The following is a 17,492-nucleotide window of genomic DNA, read 5'->3' on the forward strand; positions in this document are numbered from 1 at the left end:
CAGTCTTGCACCTGCTGTACCTTAAGATTTCCAGTTACTGTGATTACAGGATTTATACTGAATATTGTCTTTCTCACAATAGAGGCTAAGCAGGTTTACTTGCTGACCCTGTGTCAATCAGGAATTAACCCATCACATTTTGTCCTCCAGGTCAATTTGATTCCTTCGTAGGATGAAAATGTCCACACTGTGGGCTGGGGAGTGTTGCCTCACCATACTCATTTAAAAAATCCAGCATTTGGGTGGAGTTTCAATGTGGTGTGCTCTACACTGGAAGAATAATATTATTGTATCTCACCAGAGTCTGAAAAGAGTGATTGATAGTAAAAAAATTATACAGATAGTAATTATCTGGTAATGGCAGAATTCTAGACTGGATTCTAGACCTCATAAAGCTGAGCTGGGAGGTGTGGCCTATGTCATTAATACAAACACAGATTAAGCAGAACTGCACACTCCCTGAAATGTCTCCAGAGCTTAGAACCATAGCTCGGAGGAGGGGCTTCCAATGAACTGCACCACTTGAAGGGGTAATGTGGGACTCCAGGAGAGAATGATGGGTCATCACTCCTGAAAGGGGAGGAAAGATGAATTGTTGTTATGGAGGAGATGTCTCATTCATTCATTCCCACATTCTTTAAATTGTTTTTGAACTCCTACTGTGTGTTACTGAACTCCTACTGTGTGTTCAGGTAACACACTAGGTGTTGGCGTAGAATAAATAAGACACACCTCAAGCAAGATACTAACCTCTCTGAGATCCTGGTTCTTTGCCAATAAAATACACCTAAAGCCCCTCACCCTTGGGGTTTTGAGAGGATTCAGATCTATAATTCATGAGAAAGGCTTTGAACAATGCTGGACATGTGGTGAATGCTCAAAAAAAAAAAAAAAAAAAAAGTATTGCCGCGGCTGCTGTTAGTGTTATTTGAGGATCTCAGGGTTGCAAGCAGTGGTTTTTAATGGGGAAGGAATTTGCCCCGGGGGCATCTATCAAAGTCTGCAGATAGTTTTGGTCATAACAACTGGGAGATGCAGACCTGGAGTGGGAAGAGGCCAGGGGTGCTGCCTCCAATGCCCTGGGTGGCCCCTCATCACAAAGAATTATCCAGTCCAACATGTCAGTAGGGTAAGGAGCGCTGGAGGAAGAGGCACATAAACCACTAATTAGAAGTAATTGGAATGGAGCGATTTGAAATACATAAAAAGTGGAAGTTGCGGTGAAGAAATGAGAAAATTTTGTGGCTGCTGGTTATCTCCTCTAGTCCCCACAGCTCTTCTATGAGGATTGTCTTTGTGCCCATTTACAGAGGAGGAAATGAGGAAAGAGGAGGTGAAGTTACGTGCTCAAGGTCACCTGTTAGTAAGCAGGATTCAAGCCCAGGTGTCTGATCGTGTTTCCCGGGCTCGTCACCACCACGCACTCATGCAGAAATGAGGAACATGGGTAGATCATGGGTGAAAGTCATCCCGACCTCGTGTGTGGTCTGTCCAGGGAGCTTCAAGTGGCCACTGTGGCTTGAGGTGTAGGGTCTGGGGAGGGAGGAGGCTGGAGGGGGTGAGTGGGGTTTATATTGTGGGAAGTGGGGAGTCACTGAAAGACTGAAGCCAGGTAGTGACATGATGGAAATTTTCAGTTGGAGAACTAACTCTTTTAGCAATGGGTTGTTGGGTTGGAGGGTGTTGGATGAAGAAACTGGAGGAAGAAAAATCAAGGGGAAGATGGCAACAGGACAGGTGAGAAATGGGAAGAGATGAAGGGCCACACTGAAGAGAATTCCACAAAGGAGACTTGAAATCATTCATTTTTATGGGTGCTTTGGTGGCAGTGGTCGCAAGGGTAACCACACCTGAAAGGGGTTCCTCTACTCCCAAAATACAAATGTTGATGTAAATAAACCAGCATTACCTCAGTAGAAACAGCAAGAAAGCAAATGACTCTTTCCCCTTCAGCAAGGGCTTCGGTGGTGCCCGTTGGGCAGAGTCCACTGAGCAGCCGCATAACTGGAGATGCTTTCAAATCCTGACTTTTCTAATTGACAGATTTTCTTGCCTCGCCTCTACTGTTAAAGTGCAAGTTCCCCCAAGTGCCAGGTACTGGGTAGGGCCACCAACATTCCTGTGGGGTGTCTTTGGGGCTTGAGCTCAATGCGTAGCAGTTTTTGAGTCCTTTGAGAGTGCTTATCCCCGCTACCTGGATTGTCATCTCTATCCTGATTGTCATCTACCTGTATTGTCATCTCTATCCTGATTGTCATCTACCTGGATTGTCATCTCATCCCGAGCTGGGTGAGGATGCCAGCCTCATATTTTTCAAGTAGACGCTGCCTGGCTCCTGCCGTCTCTGCTCCTCCTGGCTGTTGTCTGCCTGGTTTGACACACATTTCAGAGAACCTTGGGGACCCACAAGACTCAAGCAGCCCCCAAGGAGCAGGTCACCTGAGCAGAACCACTGATTTCAAAGTGAGACCAGGTGAAAGGGCTGGTGTCCCTGGTGCCTGATTGTTGTTTGGGCCCCAGTGAGGCGTGAGCACACAGATCTTCTAATTTAGTGCCCTGGGGCCCAGAGCAGCCCATGGAGGACATGCAAGGTCTATCCATCTCCTGAATCTTACCCCTGAGGCCATGTGCGGGAATCTGCGGATGGCTGTAATAGGGAGGTAATAATAAAAAATAGCAAGCACTTATTGGTTGTTTACTTTCCTCTCAGCACCCTCTAAGTGCTTCAATCTGTCAGCTCATTTAACCCTTGCAACAAGCCCACAGCCTGGTGCTCTGATCATCCTTCCATTTTATGGATGAACCAGTAAATTCCAAGAAGTTCGGCCACTTGCCCAAGATCACACAGCCAGTAGGTGCTTAAACTGGGATTGGAGTTTTGGGAAGCCATACTCCAGCGCCCATGGGTCTAACCATGGAGCTGTCCTGCTCATTTTTGTCAGTGGTGCGTATCCCCAACACTACCTCTGGGTCTTTAATTCAAGCTTTTACTCCAAGGAAAAGAAGGGAGGGAGAAGAATTTCTGGGGGAAACCAGGTGGATTGTTGTCAAGGGAGTCTATTTTCAAGGAGGGTAAGTCACGGTCAGGGAAGAGACGGAATAGACCCACATAAAGCACCTGGCAGAGACCTGGCAGCGGGAGAAAGGAGTTCTCACCCCTGTTCCTTCATTCTCCACGTCAAGTGCAGGGAAGGAACCAAGTGGACTGTGATCGGCACCCCTGGAGTGCTTGCATTTCTTTGTAATCAGGTGCTTTGAAGGTCTTTTTTAAGTTGTGGATTCAGGAGCTTGATTTGACAGTTGCTCCAGCCCAAGTGCTTCTTTGTCCTGGACACTCGCCTGCTGTGACTGCTCATTTCCCTGTTCCTGGTACAGCAGCCTCAGGGACTGGTGTCCTGGCTGGTCTTGGAGAAGGCAGTGAAGCATTCATCTTGCTTGGTCCTCATGGAACAAAAGCATGAGGGGGCCTCCCTGACTCCCCAGGGAGGCCGGATGCTTCCACCTGCCTGGATGGTGATGACCCATAGCTGCGGCCCTTAGCTTGTGAACTCAGACGTTGGAGGACCTGGAATGTCTTCCGTGGGGGATGCGTGGCTTTGATTTCTCCTGGTCATAGAGTCATGTTTCATGGGAGTGGGTTTAGAGTTGGATGAGGTGCCCGCCAGGAAGGACTGGGATCTTCTAGTCTAAATACCTAGATGTGGCACAAGCAAGCAAAGCCTCCTCCCTCACTGGATACTGTCCCTGGGGGCAGCCTGACCAAACCCGCTTCCCCCACCCAGCCCCGTGAGTGAGCAGGTTACCTCACTGTCTTAAAGGCTGACTCCTCCCTGCCTCCCAAGCCCTCATACTTCAGTCCTTGTCTTCAAAAATGACTTAACTTCTCAGAACCTTCTTGACTTCAGAACAGCACCTTCCATCCAGGTCGTTTGTCTGAAGAAATTCTGATGCTTTCATCTGGCTGCCGTGGGCTCAGCCTAGAAGGGCCTGGGAGTAGGAGGCATGGCCGAATATGGCTCCTCCTGCTTCCTTCCCCTCCTTGACCATTCAGCCACCTTTTATTTTCTGTTGGTGAACAGGACATTTGTCACTGGCTTTCACTGTACCATCTTGTAGGGACTTTTCTCTTTTGTTAAAAAAATTATTAGAATTTTAGATCATTTGCTCTGTACTTGGACCTCAAGTGTGTTGGATGACTACGATTCCACCCTGTTTATTAAGCACTGACTGTGTGCAGACGTGGCACCAGGGGGTTCCTATCTATGCCTGAGCCTCACTTTTCACCCCACTGGAATAGAGGCCAGGTACTTGGTCGAGTTCTTGCAGCCAGCCAGTGGCAAAAGTGGGACTAGAGTCTGATATTCCTGATGCCAGAGCCCAGGCTCTTAGTCAGGCTCTATTCAGGCTCTATCCTTGGCTTGATATAGCGGGTCAGAAAGTGTGGGGTTAAGTGTGTATTAAGACAGATTCCTTTTAGCTAAGGAACAATCCACTCAAACAGCATGATGGGAGAGGTCTTTCGTGAGAGTTAGCACTTGCCTTCTGACACCCAGTCTCTTCCACCTTTGTCCCTTGGATTTATAACTTTCCCAATGCACAGAGACATCTATGCCAAGGCCAGGTTGTCCAGTGTTCATCTCTGGCTCTGCCTTTTGGGCCCCATTCCACCATACTTTGGTCGAGGAGGATTTCATTGAAGATGTGGGCACCTGTATGAGAGGCCTGGGGCAGTGGTTTGGTCCCGGGCCTGGACCTTTGATGTTGCCATGGTGACCGAAACTGCTGTTCTACACATAGGGGAGGACTGGAGATTTTGAGCTGCCAGTCAGTTTTCTCCAGAAGTGGAAGGTGTTGGTTAATTTGCATGATCCAGGAACATTCCCAAGGCTGCTGTGACATTTACCATTTTCTGCTGCCAGTCCCTAATTACTCACTCACCTACTCACTCACTCACTCACTCACTCACTCACTCACTCACTCACTCATTCACCTCACTCACTCAGCTACTTACCCTCTCACCCACCCAACCATTCACTCACTCATTCACTTACTATTCCATTCATTAATGCAACAAATTTCTTGACTGTCTGCTGTGTGCCACACACAGTGCTAAATATTGGGGTCAGAATTGTGAGTAAAAGACAGACATACTCTCTGCCCTCTTGGAGGGAATAGCTAGGATGGCCAAACATCCTAGTTTCCAGGGTTTTGGAATAATTACTAACAGTATTCCTTTCTCTCTAAAAAGTGTGCTGGTTTGAAAGATAAATGATGTGGTTACCCTACTTACAGGTAGTGAGGAGAAGCAAACCCTATGCATATGATCACATAAAGAAACGTGACTAGAACAAGGAGGAATGTTGGAAAAAAGAGGGAGAGAGAGCTTTGGGCATGTGGGTAGGAGAACTGACTTTAGGAGGGTGGGATTCTATCAGGTGTTGCTGAGTGCCAAGGCCATGGAAGAAAGAAGCCCTGGACGTCTCAAGATTTGGGAGAAGGGGCGTCACAGTGGCCAAAGGTCAGTGAGCGAAGGGAACGTGGTTGGTAATTAGAAAGGAAACAGGCAGGGACCAAGCCATGCAGGGCCTGGGCTTTATCCTAAGCACAGTGAAGCTGTGGTTACATTTCCAGCAGCAAGGGGACATGATCTGATCAATCAATACATTGCTATTTCAGCTCTTCTTGTAAATCCAAACGGCAGCAGTGGTGGGTAAGAGCTGGTTTTTTACATTCATTCCTCCGTCAACTGAATGTTTATAGAGTGCCAACTCTGCTAAATGTATTGCTTTGTTTGTTTGTTTTTTAAACGTCTTCTTTTTTTTTTTTAAGATTTATTTATTTATATAAGCACTGGGTACAGTCCGAAGCACGGGAGGGTGAGAGAACTCACCAGAGTCAGAGCGGGAACAGAACAGGCAGACTGATGAAGTACATTGCTGAGGGGAGCAGCAGGCGTGGCAGGAGAGGTCTGTGCACCATGTGGGACCCTTGCTGGTGGCCGGGGATGGAACCGGTGCTGCAGAGACTGCAGAGAGCTTTGTAACCCAGTGCTCAATCGCTGTGCCACCAGGGAGGCCCCTAAGTATATTGCTTTGGATTTCTGAACTGATTTATCCTCAGAGAAGCTAAAACCCAACTCCAGGGGGGAAGCCTTTGTGATCCTCCTGCTGGGTGGAGCTCTGCTTGGCCCACAGCGCCAAGCATTCAAGCTCATCTCTACACTTAGTGGATTCTGTTGGGCGATTACTATTTTTCTCATCTGTCTCCTTCCCATGGCTGCGAGCTCTTTGAGACTCTGTCTTTTATGGGTAAATCCCTCAGGCCTGGCATGATGGCTTGCCCGGAGAAGATGCTTAAGGTTTGAGAAATGAGTGAATGGCGCTTTTAATATCTGTTTTAGAGACTGAGAGCCCTTCATTTAGACCCTTTACAAAAGCAAAGCAGAAAATGATTTTTGTTCCTCTGCAATAGAATTCCTTTCTATTCAGTCTGGTTGTCAATAGTATTCCCCTCAAATCATTTATCATCTTTGTGCAGATCCCTGGTTAATGATAGCCACCTAAGCTTTATGTTTATTGAACTGTAAGGATGTTAAGGGATTCCTAGCACATGAGCTGTCTGGTCAGTAGCCTGTGGAACCCCCTGCCGTGTATCCAGGCAGAGCAAGATAAGACTTCTCCTGTGCCCTGGGCAGTCCGTTCTTCCAAGCAGCCTTTTGTGCTAGGAGCTTAGATTGTAGTTAGGTAGGAGCCCAGGCTCTGGGGGACCGACCCCTCGTGAGTGCAGGGTTTTTTATGCCCTAGGACACAGCTCTGACTGCTTAAGGTGACTCCTGCAGCTGAGGCCCTGAGATCAGAGGCACTGACATTTCTCTGGTGAAGCTTAATGGTCACACAGAAGATTGTTCAAGGCCTGAGAAATGGGACCTGCAGCCTCCCGCCTATCTCTCCAGGCCTCCAGTTCATTATTATTATTGTTTTTATCCCTGGGGGTGTTGAGTCCCTTTCTGTTTAGTGAAGAAGATCTAAAGCTTTTAAACCCTAAATTAAATTGCTAATGGAAATTGGCATGCCTCGGGAAAGATGAATGTGCAAATGAGGATTCAATGTTCCAAAAAAAACTCTCATAAAAATAAAACAAAGAGCCAGAAATAAATGCTACTGTGTCCACATTTATATACAAATGTGCATGTGTTTGCTTTTCGTTTAAAGTGAAGTGAAATTGTACGAGTCACGCACAGTCACATGCGGTCAAAGTCTGGATAGATGAGAGTCTGGATAGATGAGATTTGACGAGATGTGTGGCTTGCACAATTATTTTTATTACTTGTCATTAAATGCATTCATTTAGCTAATTAATATTTATAGAATGCCTTCATGAAGCAGGTGCTGTGTTAGGCTCTTTTTTTTTAATTTAAATTTTATTTTTATATTCCCCATACAATTAATTACAACCCCCTTATTTTGACCCCAAGCCCTCCTTTCCCTGCCCCCCTATCCCCCATAGAGTGTCTCTGGTTCATAGTTGTTTGTTGATTTTGATATTTTCTTTCTTATAGTTATTCTTTTTCCTGGTCCCTTATTTAAGTTTTCTAGATTCCTGTGTTAGGCTCTTATGATTAGAAAAAAGTAACCAAAGATGCAAGATGCCTACTCGCTGCCCTCCAGAAACTTGTAGTGTGGTCAACGTGCTGGAGTATTCTAGAGCCCGGCAGTGCTCTAAATGCTTTATGAGCAATGGATCATTTGATCATTATCATGATCTGGGTAAGTGACCAAGGAACAGAGAAGTTACCTTGCCCATGCTTAACTGAGAAGTAGAACTGGGGTCTGGGTCCAGGGCTCTGCCTCCAGAATTCCTGCTTTTTTTTTTTTTTAAATTTATTTTATTTATACAAGAGCCGGGGTACAGGCCAGTTGCATGGGAGGGTGAGAGGATTCACCAGAGACAGAGCAGGGAACAGAACAGGCAGACTGACTGAAATACACTGCTGAGGGGAGCAGCGGGTGAGACAGGAGAGGTCTGCTCGCCATGTGGGTTGCTCTGAGGCCTACAGGTATCGAACCGGCACTGCAGAAGTTGTGGACAGCTGCACAGCGCTGCGCTCAACCACCTCTGCCACCAGGGAGGCCCCAGAATTCCTGCTTTTTAACCACGATGCTCTCTTCTCCCCAATAGGGAGACCGAGTTGGCTTGAGTTGTTACAGTGGTTGGTGCAAGAAGATAAGGGAACACTCAGAACCCTATTCATGGGGTAAGAGTCTCTGACTCAATCTGTGGGACCTCAAAAAGTCATTCACTTGTGCAAAAGCTGCAGAGAGTAATGATTACTCGTTAGCTGGGCACTGCAGGGACATGGCTCTGTGTGTTCACATAAGGTGTTGAGGCTGGGTCAGTAGAGCCTACTTCAAACCAATAGATGTGTGTTAGCATTCAGGTATGCACATAAATGTAGCTTATCAGTTTTTACTGAAAACACATATTTTCCTTTCCTTTCTGGTGGAAATGGGCTGAAGAAATGGAAAGCTTGCTAATACAACATTACTTTATCAAGTAAGTGAGGGCTTAACCTTATATTCTTTGAAAAATGAGGACTATAAATACAAATTTCTACTTCTCTATATTGTCCCTTGTCAGGGGGAAGAAGGTGACATAACAGATGAGCATTAGAAAATGCTCTGCAGGGCGCTATCTAGGGGAAAGTGGACTTTTAACTAGTTCTATTAAGGCTCACTCTTATCTATTATGGTAACTGTGGACAGTTACTTCTATTTACTGATGTCTCATTTACAAATTAGAAAAGATAATAGGATTATTTATTTTAATTCTTTCATTGAATCAGCATTGCATTATAATGTTAAATGATTTCAGGTGTGCATCATTATAAATCAGCATCTGTGGATAATCCATGAAGTTCAATACTAAAAGTCCAGTTCTAATAATAGGGATCCTTACAGGGTTTTTGCAAGGACTGAGTAAGATAAGAAGGCAGAGCTTGGCACATTGTGAAAGCTGACTACTATGATTATTTTGATGAGTATTCTGGAACTTTCTTCAAAGTCTCTGGGATTGTGTCTACTTCCTTGCCTGCCTCATTATCAATGTGTTTATCAGAAAGAGGTGCAGACACAGACTCTAAGGGGGCACAGGAAATGAAATATTAATTTGGGACTAATAGTGAGCACTCAAGAGCTAGAACTAGTGTCAGTAAATATCTACAATGAAAACAAGATGGCAGAAGTATCACTTTTTCATTCTATTATGAATTGGCTGTTGAAGCTCAGTTTCCGTCCAATGTGATAGCAACAGGAAGAGGTGCCATCTTTGGTTTGGCTCACTCTGCATTGAATCAGAGTCCTGACTGCTTTTGTAGCCCAATCATTCCCCCAAAATGGCACAGACTCATCTTTGATCTCGAGTGCAGAGAGAGCAGGGAATACATCAAACATTCTCCTCAGGACCATGTGATTTTTCAACATTGCTTGGAAAATTTGTGATTCATTATGTAGAGGCTGAATCCAAACTGAGATGAAAGGATGACAGTTAGACTGAAAATTTATTGATCTTATCAGAATACACGGCTGTACCCCACTTCTTAGTGGACTTGATAGCTTCCTCGTGATTTATAAAATATCTCTTATTTCATCCTTCCTAGTAGTCAATGAGAAAGAAAATGAATTCTACATTGCAAGGCATAATTTGGAAGCTAAAAGAACTCCCCCAAATATGGTTTGGCTTCATATGACAATGTTTAGATAGATTAGTCATTGGTGTATACCCAGGCGCTAATAAAGTGAATGTTGGAACTTTCCACTCCCCCACCCACCTCACACACCCCCCTCAGGAAACAAACAAAAAAAGAGTGGTAGCAAGGAAAGCTAGCTTATCTAAGAACATAGGCTCTAGGTGATGGCCTAGCTCATCTTGGGTTTCTCTTTTATTCTTTAAACTGATGCTCCACTGTCCTGTCCGTTCTGCAGGTGGCCTTTGCCTTAGATTTATAACCAGGTTGTAAAGCTCCGATGAAAGCCTCATGCTTCCCCTTCTCCCCTCCAAGGAAAGGCTAATATTTGCACATAACTGGATATATAGGACAGTAGGAAAATAAACATCACCATAATATTCATCATGGCACTGAAGGTACTTTTCTCTTTAACTTTTTATGGCTTGGCCTGGTTTTTGTGAGCATTTAATTGTGAGCATTTAATTGCCTGAGAGCCTGAGGTGATGTGACGGCCAGTCCACTCAGGCAGGCCCGGCCGCCATCTGCCTGGGGGTGCTGAAGTCACAGTTCCCCTGCTTCTCAGCACTTGAGGTGTCCCAGCCTGGATGGGAACTTATCTGCTCTGCCCAGAGGCTGGAAGTTGGGCCAAGAGGAGGGTCTGAGAAAGGGAGAAAGAAGAACACAGAAGCTGCCTTTCCAGTATCTGGAGTGATGGGTTTTTGGTGACAATACCAAGAGCTTGCTAACTTTGCCATGTGGCCGTGGGTGAGGCCACGTGTCCACTCTAAGTCTTGTGTCCCACGGAGGTGTTGGCAATGCCATCCTCTAGGCCGGCAGTCGTCTATGTGCTAGTGAGTGCTCAGGAGGCATTACTGTTGCTCTTCCTCTAATCATAGACCAGTGACCAAGGCAGGCTGTCCAAAGTCATAGGTAAGTTAGAAAAAATCTTGATACAGTGCTGTGAGGAAGAGTCCCCTCATTTTACAGATGAGGACCCTAAGGCTCAGAGAAGTGGGGTAATTTGGGCAGGAGGAATGCTTGCCACTTTATTCAAGAACTTTCTCTTGCAGTAGTAGTAGCAGGTGCTTACATGCCCTGCCTCTGTGTCCCAAAGCAGAGGCTTCTGGGAATCAGCTACTTGGTGCCTGGCCTGGCAGGCGTGGCTCCTGGTCTCCTCTGGATACCATCTCTCCATTATTTAAAACATTGGATGTGGCCTTGCACCCGGCCCTCCACCCCCATCCCAGCGTACTCAGTTCTGATGCTGTGAACTATCTAGCTAGGAAGTACTTGCTGAGAGGGAGAAATGAAAGGTAACCATGGCCAACAAATTAATGTGGCACTTCCACTTCTAACCTGAGGCCCTTCTGCTGTGGATGTATGAGGAGGTGGGATGAGCTGCTGTCTTGGGTGGAGTTTGGGGCTTATTAGAGGCACTTTTGAGCTGTAATGAATGTGGGCTGCCAGTTGCCTTTGCACACAGGCTCTGTGGTTTTCTTTCTGTTCATTAATGGTTCAAAGTACACACACCTTCAATACATTTGTTTTTAACGATTTATTTATTTATTTATACAAGAACCGGGATACAGTCCTGATGTGCTGGAGGGTGAGAGGACTCACCAGAGACAGAGCTGGGAATAGAATAGGCAGACTGAGAAAATACACTGCTGAGGGGAGCAGCGGGCGCCACAGGAGAGGTCTGCAGTACCATGTGGGACCCTCGCCTGTTGGCTGGGATCGAACCGGCGCTGCAGAGGCTGCGGACAGCTTCATAGTGCGGCTCTCAACTGCCTGCGCCACCAGGGGAGGCCATATTTTTATTTTATTTTTTTTTAATTTTTTTTTACTTTCAATGCATTAACGAAGCTGTTTTCTGTACTCATCTCCTCATCCCACCTCAACCCCTGCCTGAAAGTCAAACTTCTAAAACTCTTTGCTGACTATGCCCTCTGGCACTGAGGCCCCCGGAGCCACCTGGGTGCCCCAGCGGCATAAGCACTTCCTGGGTGCCCCTGCCCTGGGGTCCCAGTGTGATTATTCATGGAGCCCCTTCCCACTCTGCAAGTGTCCTGAGTTGATCCACCGATCAGCCGATCCATCACCCTAGCGATTGACTCCAATTGGTTCTGTTGCTCAGCACATCTCACACAAGCCAAGCGATTATTGCTCTACCTTTGTTTGCCTTTCTTTTTGGTGCCACATAAGGAAACAGAGAATGGATGATCTCACTGAGTACACAGATCATAGGAGAAAAGCCACAGACAGTTAGTGGTCCTCTGTGGCTCATCATTCATCCCAGCGCGGTGCTAACACTCAGGGCGGCACCTCCTGTGTCCGAACAGTGATTTATGCAGCCTGGCATTGCCTTGTGGGATTACAGCAACGGGGGAACTTGTGGAGCCAGAGACTGCTGGGGGTCTCTGAGGGATCTTTACTCCCCCCTTCTCTCATCCTTCATCTCAACCTCAGACACCAGCCACTACCCTTTCGGTGAGAGGCTGTAGTTTCTCTGTTTTACCTTTCAGGCTGTCCTAATGATTGGGGATGGATGGACGGGGAGGTGGAGAGAGATTCTTTTATGTTCCAGTTTTTTTTGAGATATAATTGTCACGTAACATTGTGCAAGAGTAAGTGCATAAGGTGTTGATTCGATACACATACATTCCAAATGATTGCCTTGTTAACTCCTGCATCATGTCACATAATTACCATTCCTTTTCAGTGCCGAGAACAATTAAGATCAGCTCTCAGCAATTTTCAATTATATGGCACAGTGTTATTAATTATGGTCACCATGCTGTACACAGGATCTCCAGGACTTACTCATCTTAGAACTGGAAGTTTCTGTTCTTTGACAAACATCTCCCTACTCTCACCCCAGCCCTGGTAACCTCTGTTCTACTCTCTGTAAGAAACTGATTCCCTTAGATTTTGCCCACGTTTACCTCTCTGTTTTTTTTTTTCTTGAATAATCAGTCAATCATATTTCCTTTTGTTGGGTTTCTTATATTTGTCTGATTTCATATACAAATCAATGCTTTCCTTTCACACCTCTGGGAAGATCATGTGCTTCACTGTATTACTTTCATTTGTTCATTCATTTATTATTGATTTAAGCATCTGCTCATGAATTGTTTACTGGGTCGGTGCTGGAAACTGCAACTTAGCAGCTAAAAAGGAAATGCAAGAAGTGGTGGGATGAAGTAGTGTCTTCAATCTAGTGTACCCTTTCTTGGCAGCTTGAAGATCTCATACCCTAGTCTGATTTTTGGTTCTGAACCCCTTGAGACCTCTGTGAACCAGATAATGATTGCACACCTATGTGAACACGAGATCTGCATTCAGTTTGAGAATCTCTGCCACATAACTGATCCTGTTATGTGCCTTAGCTCATTGCATTATCTATGCATTCAAACATTTCTAACCAGCTGGTCACATTTGCAGCCTGAATGCAGAGAGAGAAAGAAAAAAAAAAAAACAACTTAAAAAGCAAATGTATTTAATTTGAAGTTTTACTTGAAGTCAAACAATTATGATCATTAGAAAATACTTTAGAAAATAAATAAAGTTAGAACTGTAAATTCAATCAGAAATATTCAGAGTTAAAAATGATGCTATTCATTCAAGTGATAATACTCTTTGTATTGGCTTTCTCTTGTCTGTACATGACTGGGGTTAGCAGATTAATTTTCATTCTGGTGGTTTGCTGGAGTCTTTCTGACCCAGGGGATCTAGAGAGAATTGAACTTTATTCCTGGGGTTGGTAAGTGTCCAAGCCCAAGCTTGGTGGCTTGCTGGAGGGCTTACTTCCCGCCTCCTCCCCACTGTTTCAGGCTCTAAACCTTGCTCTGGCCCCATTGTGCCCATAGCAACCTTTGTATTTAATTGCCACAAAACCACTTTCCCCAGGGCATTTTCGTGAGTAGCTCACTTTACTGAAGCTTGGGAGGAGCAGGAGAGAAATTTGCATCACCACCAGTTAACGCTGCATGCTAGATGGACCTGCTTCAGAAGTCCCAGGAAATCTTGCAACTGAGCTCAAGAGGCTCCCGCGTATCCACAGGCAATCCTTTTTTCTTCTCTTCCTCTCTTTTCAGGTTGTCTCCTTTCTTTTCTCCTCTCCTTTCCTTTCAGGGTATAAAATCAACCTTTCCCCACTTTGAATTATTTATTAAAATTTTTTTATTTGTAATGCAGAGCAGTTAAACCCTCACCCTTCTGGTTTCCAACAGCCAAATGCAGCCTGGTGCCTCTGTGTGCACAGGGTGGGAGTGGGTGGATTAGGAAGGAGCCCTGTGGGGTCCCTTCTTTCTCCTGAATTTCTGTGGGGTCCCTTCTTTCTCCTGAATTTTTGGACAATGACAGTCATCGCCCTCATCAGGGTCTGGGATGGGACAGAACAAGTGTGTTCTGGGTATCCCATGTAGAGAAAAGGATAAAACCATAGCTTATGGTCAGTTAGGGCTTGAATTTGGACTTCATTTCTTGGCTGTATGTCCTGGGGAAAGAGAATCAGCTTTCCTGAGTCTGTTTTTGTTATAGGACAGGGAGAGGGTCAGCCCAAACCCCTCAAACCTGCCTATTCTACATGGGTTCTGCCATCCGCCGCATCAACACAAAACATAGGAGACTTTAATGGGAAGGAACTTTAATAAAACTAGGAAACAATACAGGTAAGGCAAAGAGTCTAGTTTCTAAATGAAGCATCCAGAGTTACCCGTCCCCTCGTGGGTAAAAGTCCATCCAAATGGGATTGGCCCAGAACAAGGCCCCAAAGCCTGCTACAAGTCTAAAGCATCTTCCAGTGGGGACCCACAGAAAAGGATCACAAACAACTGGACAAGCCCGGAAGGAAAAGAGCAAAATCAACATCAAGATAAAAGCTGCCATTGTCACCTCCCCACGGGTCTCACCCACATCTGTGTCACCTAGTCCACGACCAAAAGACAAGCGCAGTTTCTTCACATGTCTCTAGGCTCCATGCGCCTCCTCCAGGTCTCCTTGCTCCATCCTGCTTCCTTCCTCAGTCTCTTCTGCAGCTTCTCCTCTTCCTGCTCAGCTCCACCCTCCCTTGGGTGGGGCAGGGAACCTCCCCCTTTCCTGGGGACCACCCTGTTACATTTTCTTAGTGCTAAAGTACAGAGAATATTCCTTCCTCGCAAGTTGTAAAAAGGATAAAATTGAATAACACACCAGTTGTGGAAGGGGTCAAAGGGGACACCCCTAAAGCGCCTGCCTCCGAACAGGCTCCTAATACGTGTTAGTTTCCTTTCTTTTCAACTGACAAACATGTTCCTTGAGGATGTTAAGATGAAATATTTATGAATTTGCACAATTCAAAAAAATTAAACGTGAAAAGGGACCTTCAGATTTGGATGAAGCAAATGATCATCCCACTTGTCTTTGCTACAATCTGTTTGAGACGCAGCCCGGGTCTGCCTGTGCTTATGTGCAGTGCTCAGCGCAGTGGGGCTTGACCAAATCTGATCTCTCTTTGCAGCTTCATGCAGTTGTAAATATTAGGGATTGCGGGTGTGATTTGAGGCCACCTAGGTGACTGAAGCCCAGAGCTGTCCCTGAAGCATTATTTCCAGGTGGGTGCATCCTAGCTGAATATAAACACTCCCTGGTGCCTGGGGTTTGGTCTGCAGATGCTCACAAAGCACAGTGAAATGGAGATCTTCCTGCCAGAAAGAACTCATGGACTGATTTTCTCTAAAGCAGAGCAGAGCCTAGTTAGTCCCTGTTGTCGGTTAGGCTGATTTCAACCATTGGCCAAAGACTACCTGGACAAATTCCGTGCAGGTGGATTTTAAATTCTGGGGTGCGAGGGCTTATGTTGGAAACAGCGGCCGGCGTAACAGGTCATGTCCTAGAGGCAGCAAAGAATAAACTAAAGACTTCTATAAAATAGAGTGTTTGTATTGTCCAGTTACCTGCGTTGGCGTCTGCCAGGCCAGCCTGGGACCTGCTAAGGATGACCCCAGCTAAGGATGGTTTTGCATATTTAAGCAGTTGTGAAAGAAAACTCTGTGTGAACCATCACATAAAACCTTATCATTTTCTCTCTAGCCTTTTTGAAAAAAGGTTGGTGGTCCCTGGTATAGAAACCAAAATATTTCAGATTAATGAAGGCAAAATGTGGTGATGACTGAGTTTTTATAGTCGTACTCTGATTTGTGGCTCTCACGATCTGTCTCTTCCAACAAAGCTTAATGGGCATTATTTAGGATTAATATAATAACATTTCAATATTTAATTGTGCCTTGCTGTTGCCACCTGGGGTTACTTCAATTTTGTCCAGAGAACAGACTTTGTTTGATGTTCTAGAAGTAGCTCTCATGTCTACCACCCCTCTCTGGGGCCCCCAGCTGTTCACTTCCTTACTACAGTTCACCTGTCTGAACAGTGTGGGGTGCTCAGCTCTGACAGTGTACCCTCCGTACCCCCTGCTCTGAAAATGGGTGGCAGGCCCAAGTCAGGAAAGGCTGCTGAAGCTTTTTGCCTTATTGTGTACCTGTTTCCCAGAGAAGTGAGCCAGGGTTAGCCCCTGCAGGGATGGTCCGTTTTGAGGGAGGTGCACAGGTGCCAGAGCACAGGTGCAAAGGCATAAGCAGATGTCTCCAGGAGGATGATGTCTGGGATGGATGCTTTTATAGTGTCAGATGAGATTGGGTCATCATTGTAGCCCACTTACTGGGAATTTTAAGATGCATGAAACTCCAATTCCAGTAGTCAGAGAAGAGTCATTGCTCACTTTAAAAACGAGCAGTGTGAGCGCTGGGAGGGTGAAATGAAATCACAAAAAGGCTGCTTTCCTCCAGCGTTGACTGCCTGGGCATTGGCCAAATGCATGACATGGGCCATCTCATTTAATCTTCACACCTACTTGGGGAAATTTATTGTTATCCCTTGTTTGCAGATGAGGACATTTGGGCTTAGAGAGGCTAAAATAAGTTGTCCACAGTTCTAAAGTTAATAATGGGCAGAGCCGGGGCAGTCTAACTCAGAAGCCTAAGCTCTTGGGTTTACATTTTTATAAACATTTTAACAAAACAGAAAAGGGGAAAAGCAGTTGCAATTCTGCCTTGCAGGAATGTCCTCACTGGGTTGCTCTCCTTTCTGTTATCTGCACAGCATAAGCATAACCCGTGCCTGGATTACAAAAATCCTGTGCCTGCGGACTTCGCATTAACCGCATCATACTATCCTACTCCCCACTACATTTAAAACTAATTTTTAATTTTTAAGTATATGAAGTATACTATTTCGCTTTAGGACTGTCCCCTCCTCCACTTAGCCAGTCCTCTAGAGATCATGGCAGGTTCTTGAGCTTCATAAAAATTTCTAACTGAGCTCATGCATTTTCACTTTCTTTGCAGCATGCCCTTGACGCTGACAACGCAGGCGTAAGTCCAATAGGAAACTCTTCCAACAACAGCAGTCACTGGGACCTTGGAAGTGCCTTTTTCTTTGCTGGAACTGTCATCACCACCATAGGTACCATTAATTTGCTAATCTCTTTTCCTCTGCAGGCTGTCCTGGGTAATGGCGCCAAGTTCATGTTCTGTCCTTAGAATACACAGCAGTTTGAGGTCCCAAGGAGGCTTATGAAACACTGTCAGATTAATGCAGTCAATTGTGGTGGCTTTCAATTCTAGGCAAAACAGATTGAAGAATTTTATATTTAGGGAGACTTTCGTTGGAAAGGATTTAATGAAGAGGGTAGAGTGAAAAATCAGAATATGAATAAGTCAGTTGAATTCAG

General features: G+C 45.5%; 1 protein-coding gene across 1 annotated transcript in view; it reads left to right on the top strand.

Moving 5' to 3' along the window:
• KCNK10 (potassium two pore domain channel subfamily K member 10) overlaps window positions 1–17,492 on the top strand; it is a gene marked incomplete at its 5' end in the record, with an annotated part of 116,657 nt that overhangs the window by 56,741 nt on the left and 42,424 nt on the right. The window contains one exon of the mRNA XM_084240664.1: window positions 17,107–17,224. Within this exon, the coding sequence (XP_084096790.1) occupies window positions 17,107–17,224 (118 nt within the window). The remainder of the gene's footprint in view (window positions 1–17,106; window positions 17,225–17,492) is intronic.

Source organism: Talpa europaea (genome assembly GCF_964194135.1).
Source record: "Talpa europaea genome assembly, chromosome: 8".
Lineage (NCBI taxonomy): Eukaryota > Metazoa > Chordata > Mammalia > Eulipotyphla > Talpidae > Talpa > Talpa europaea.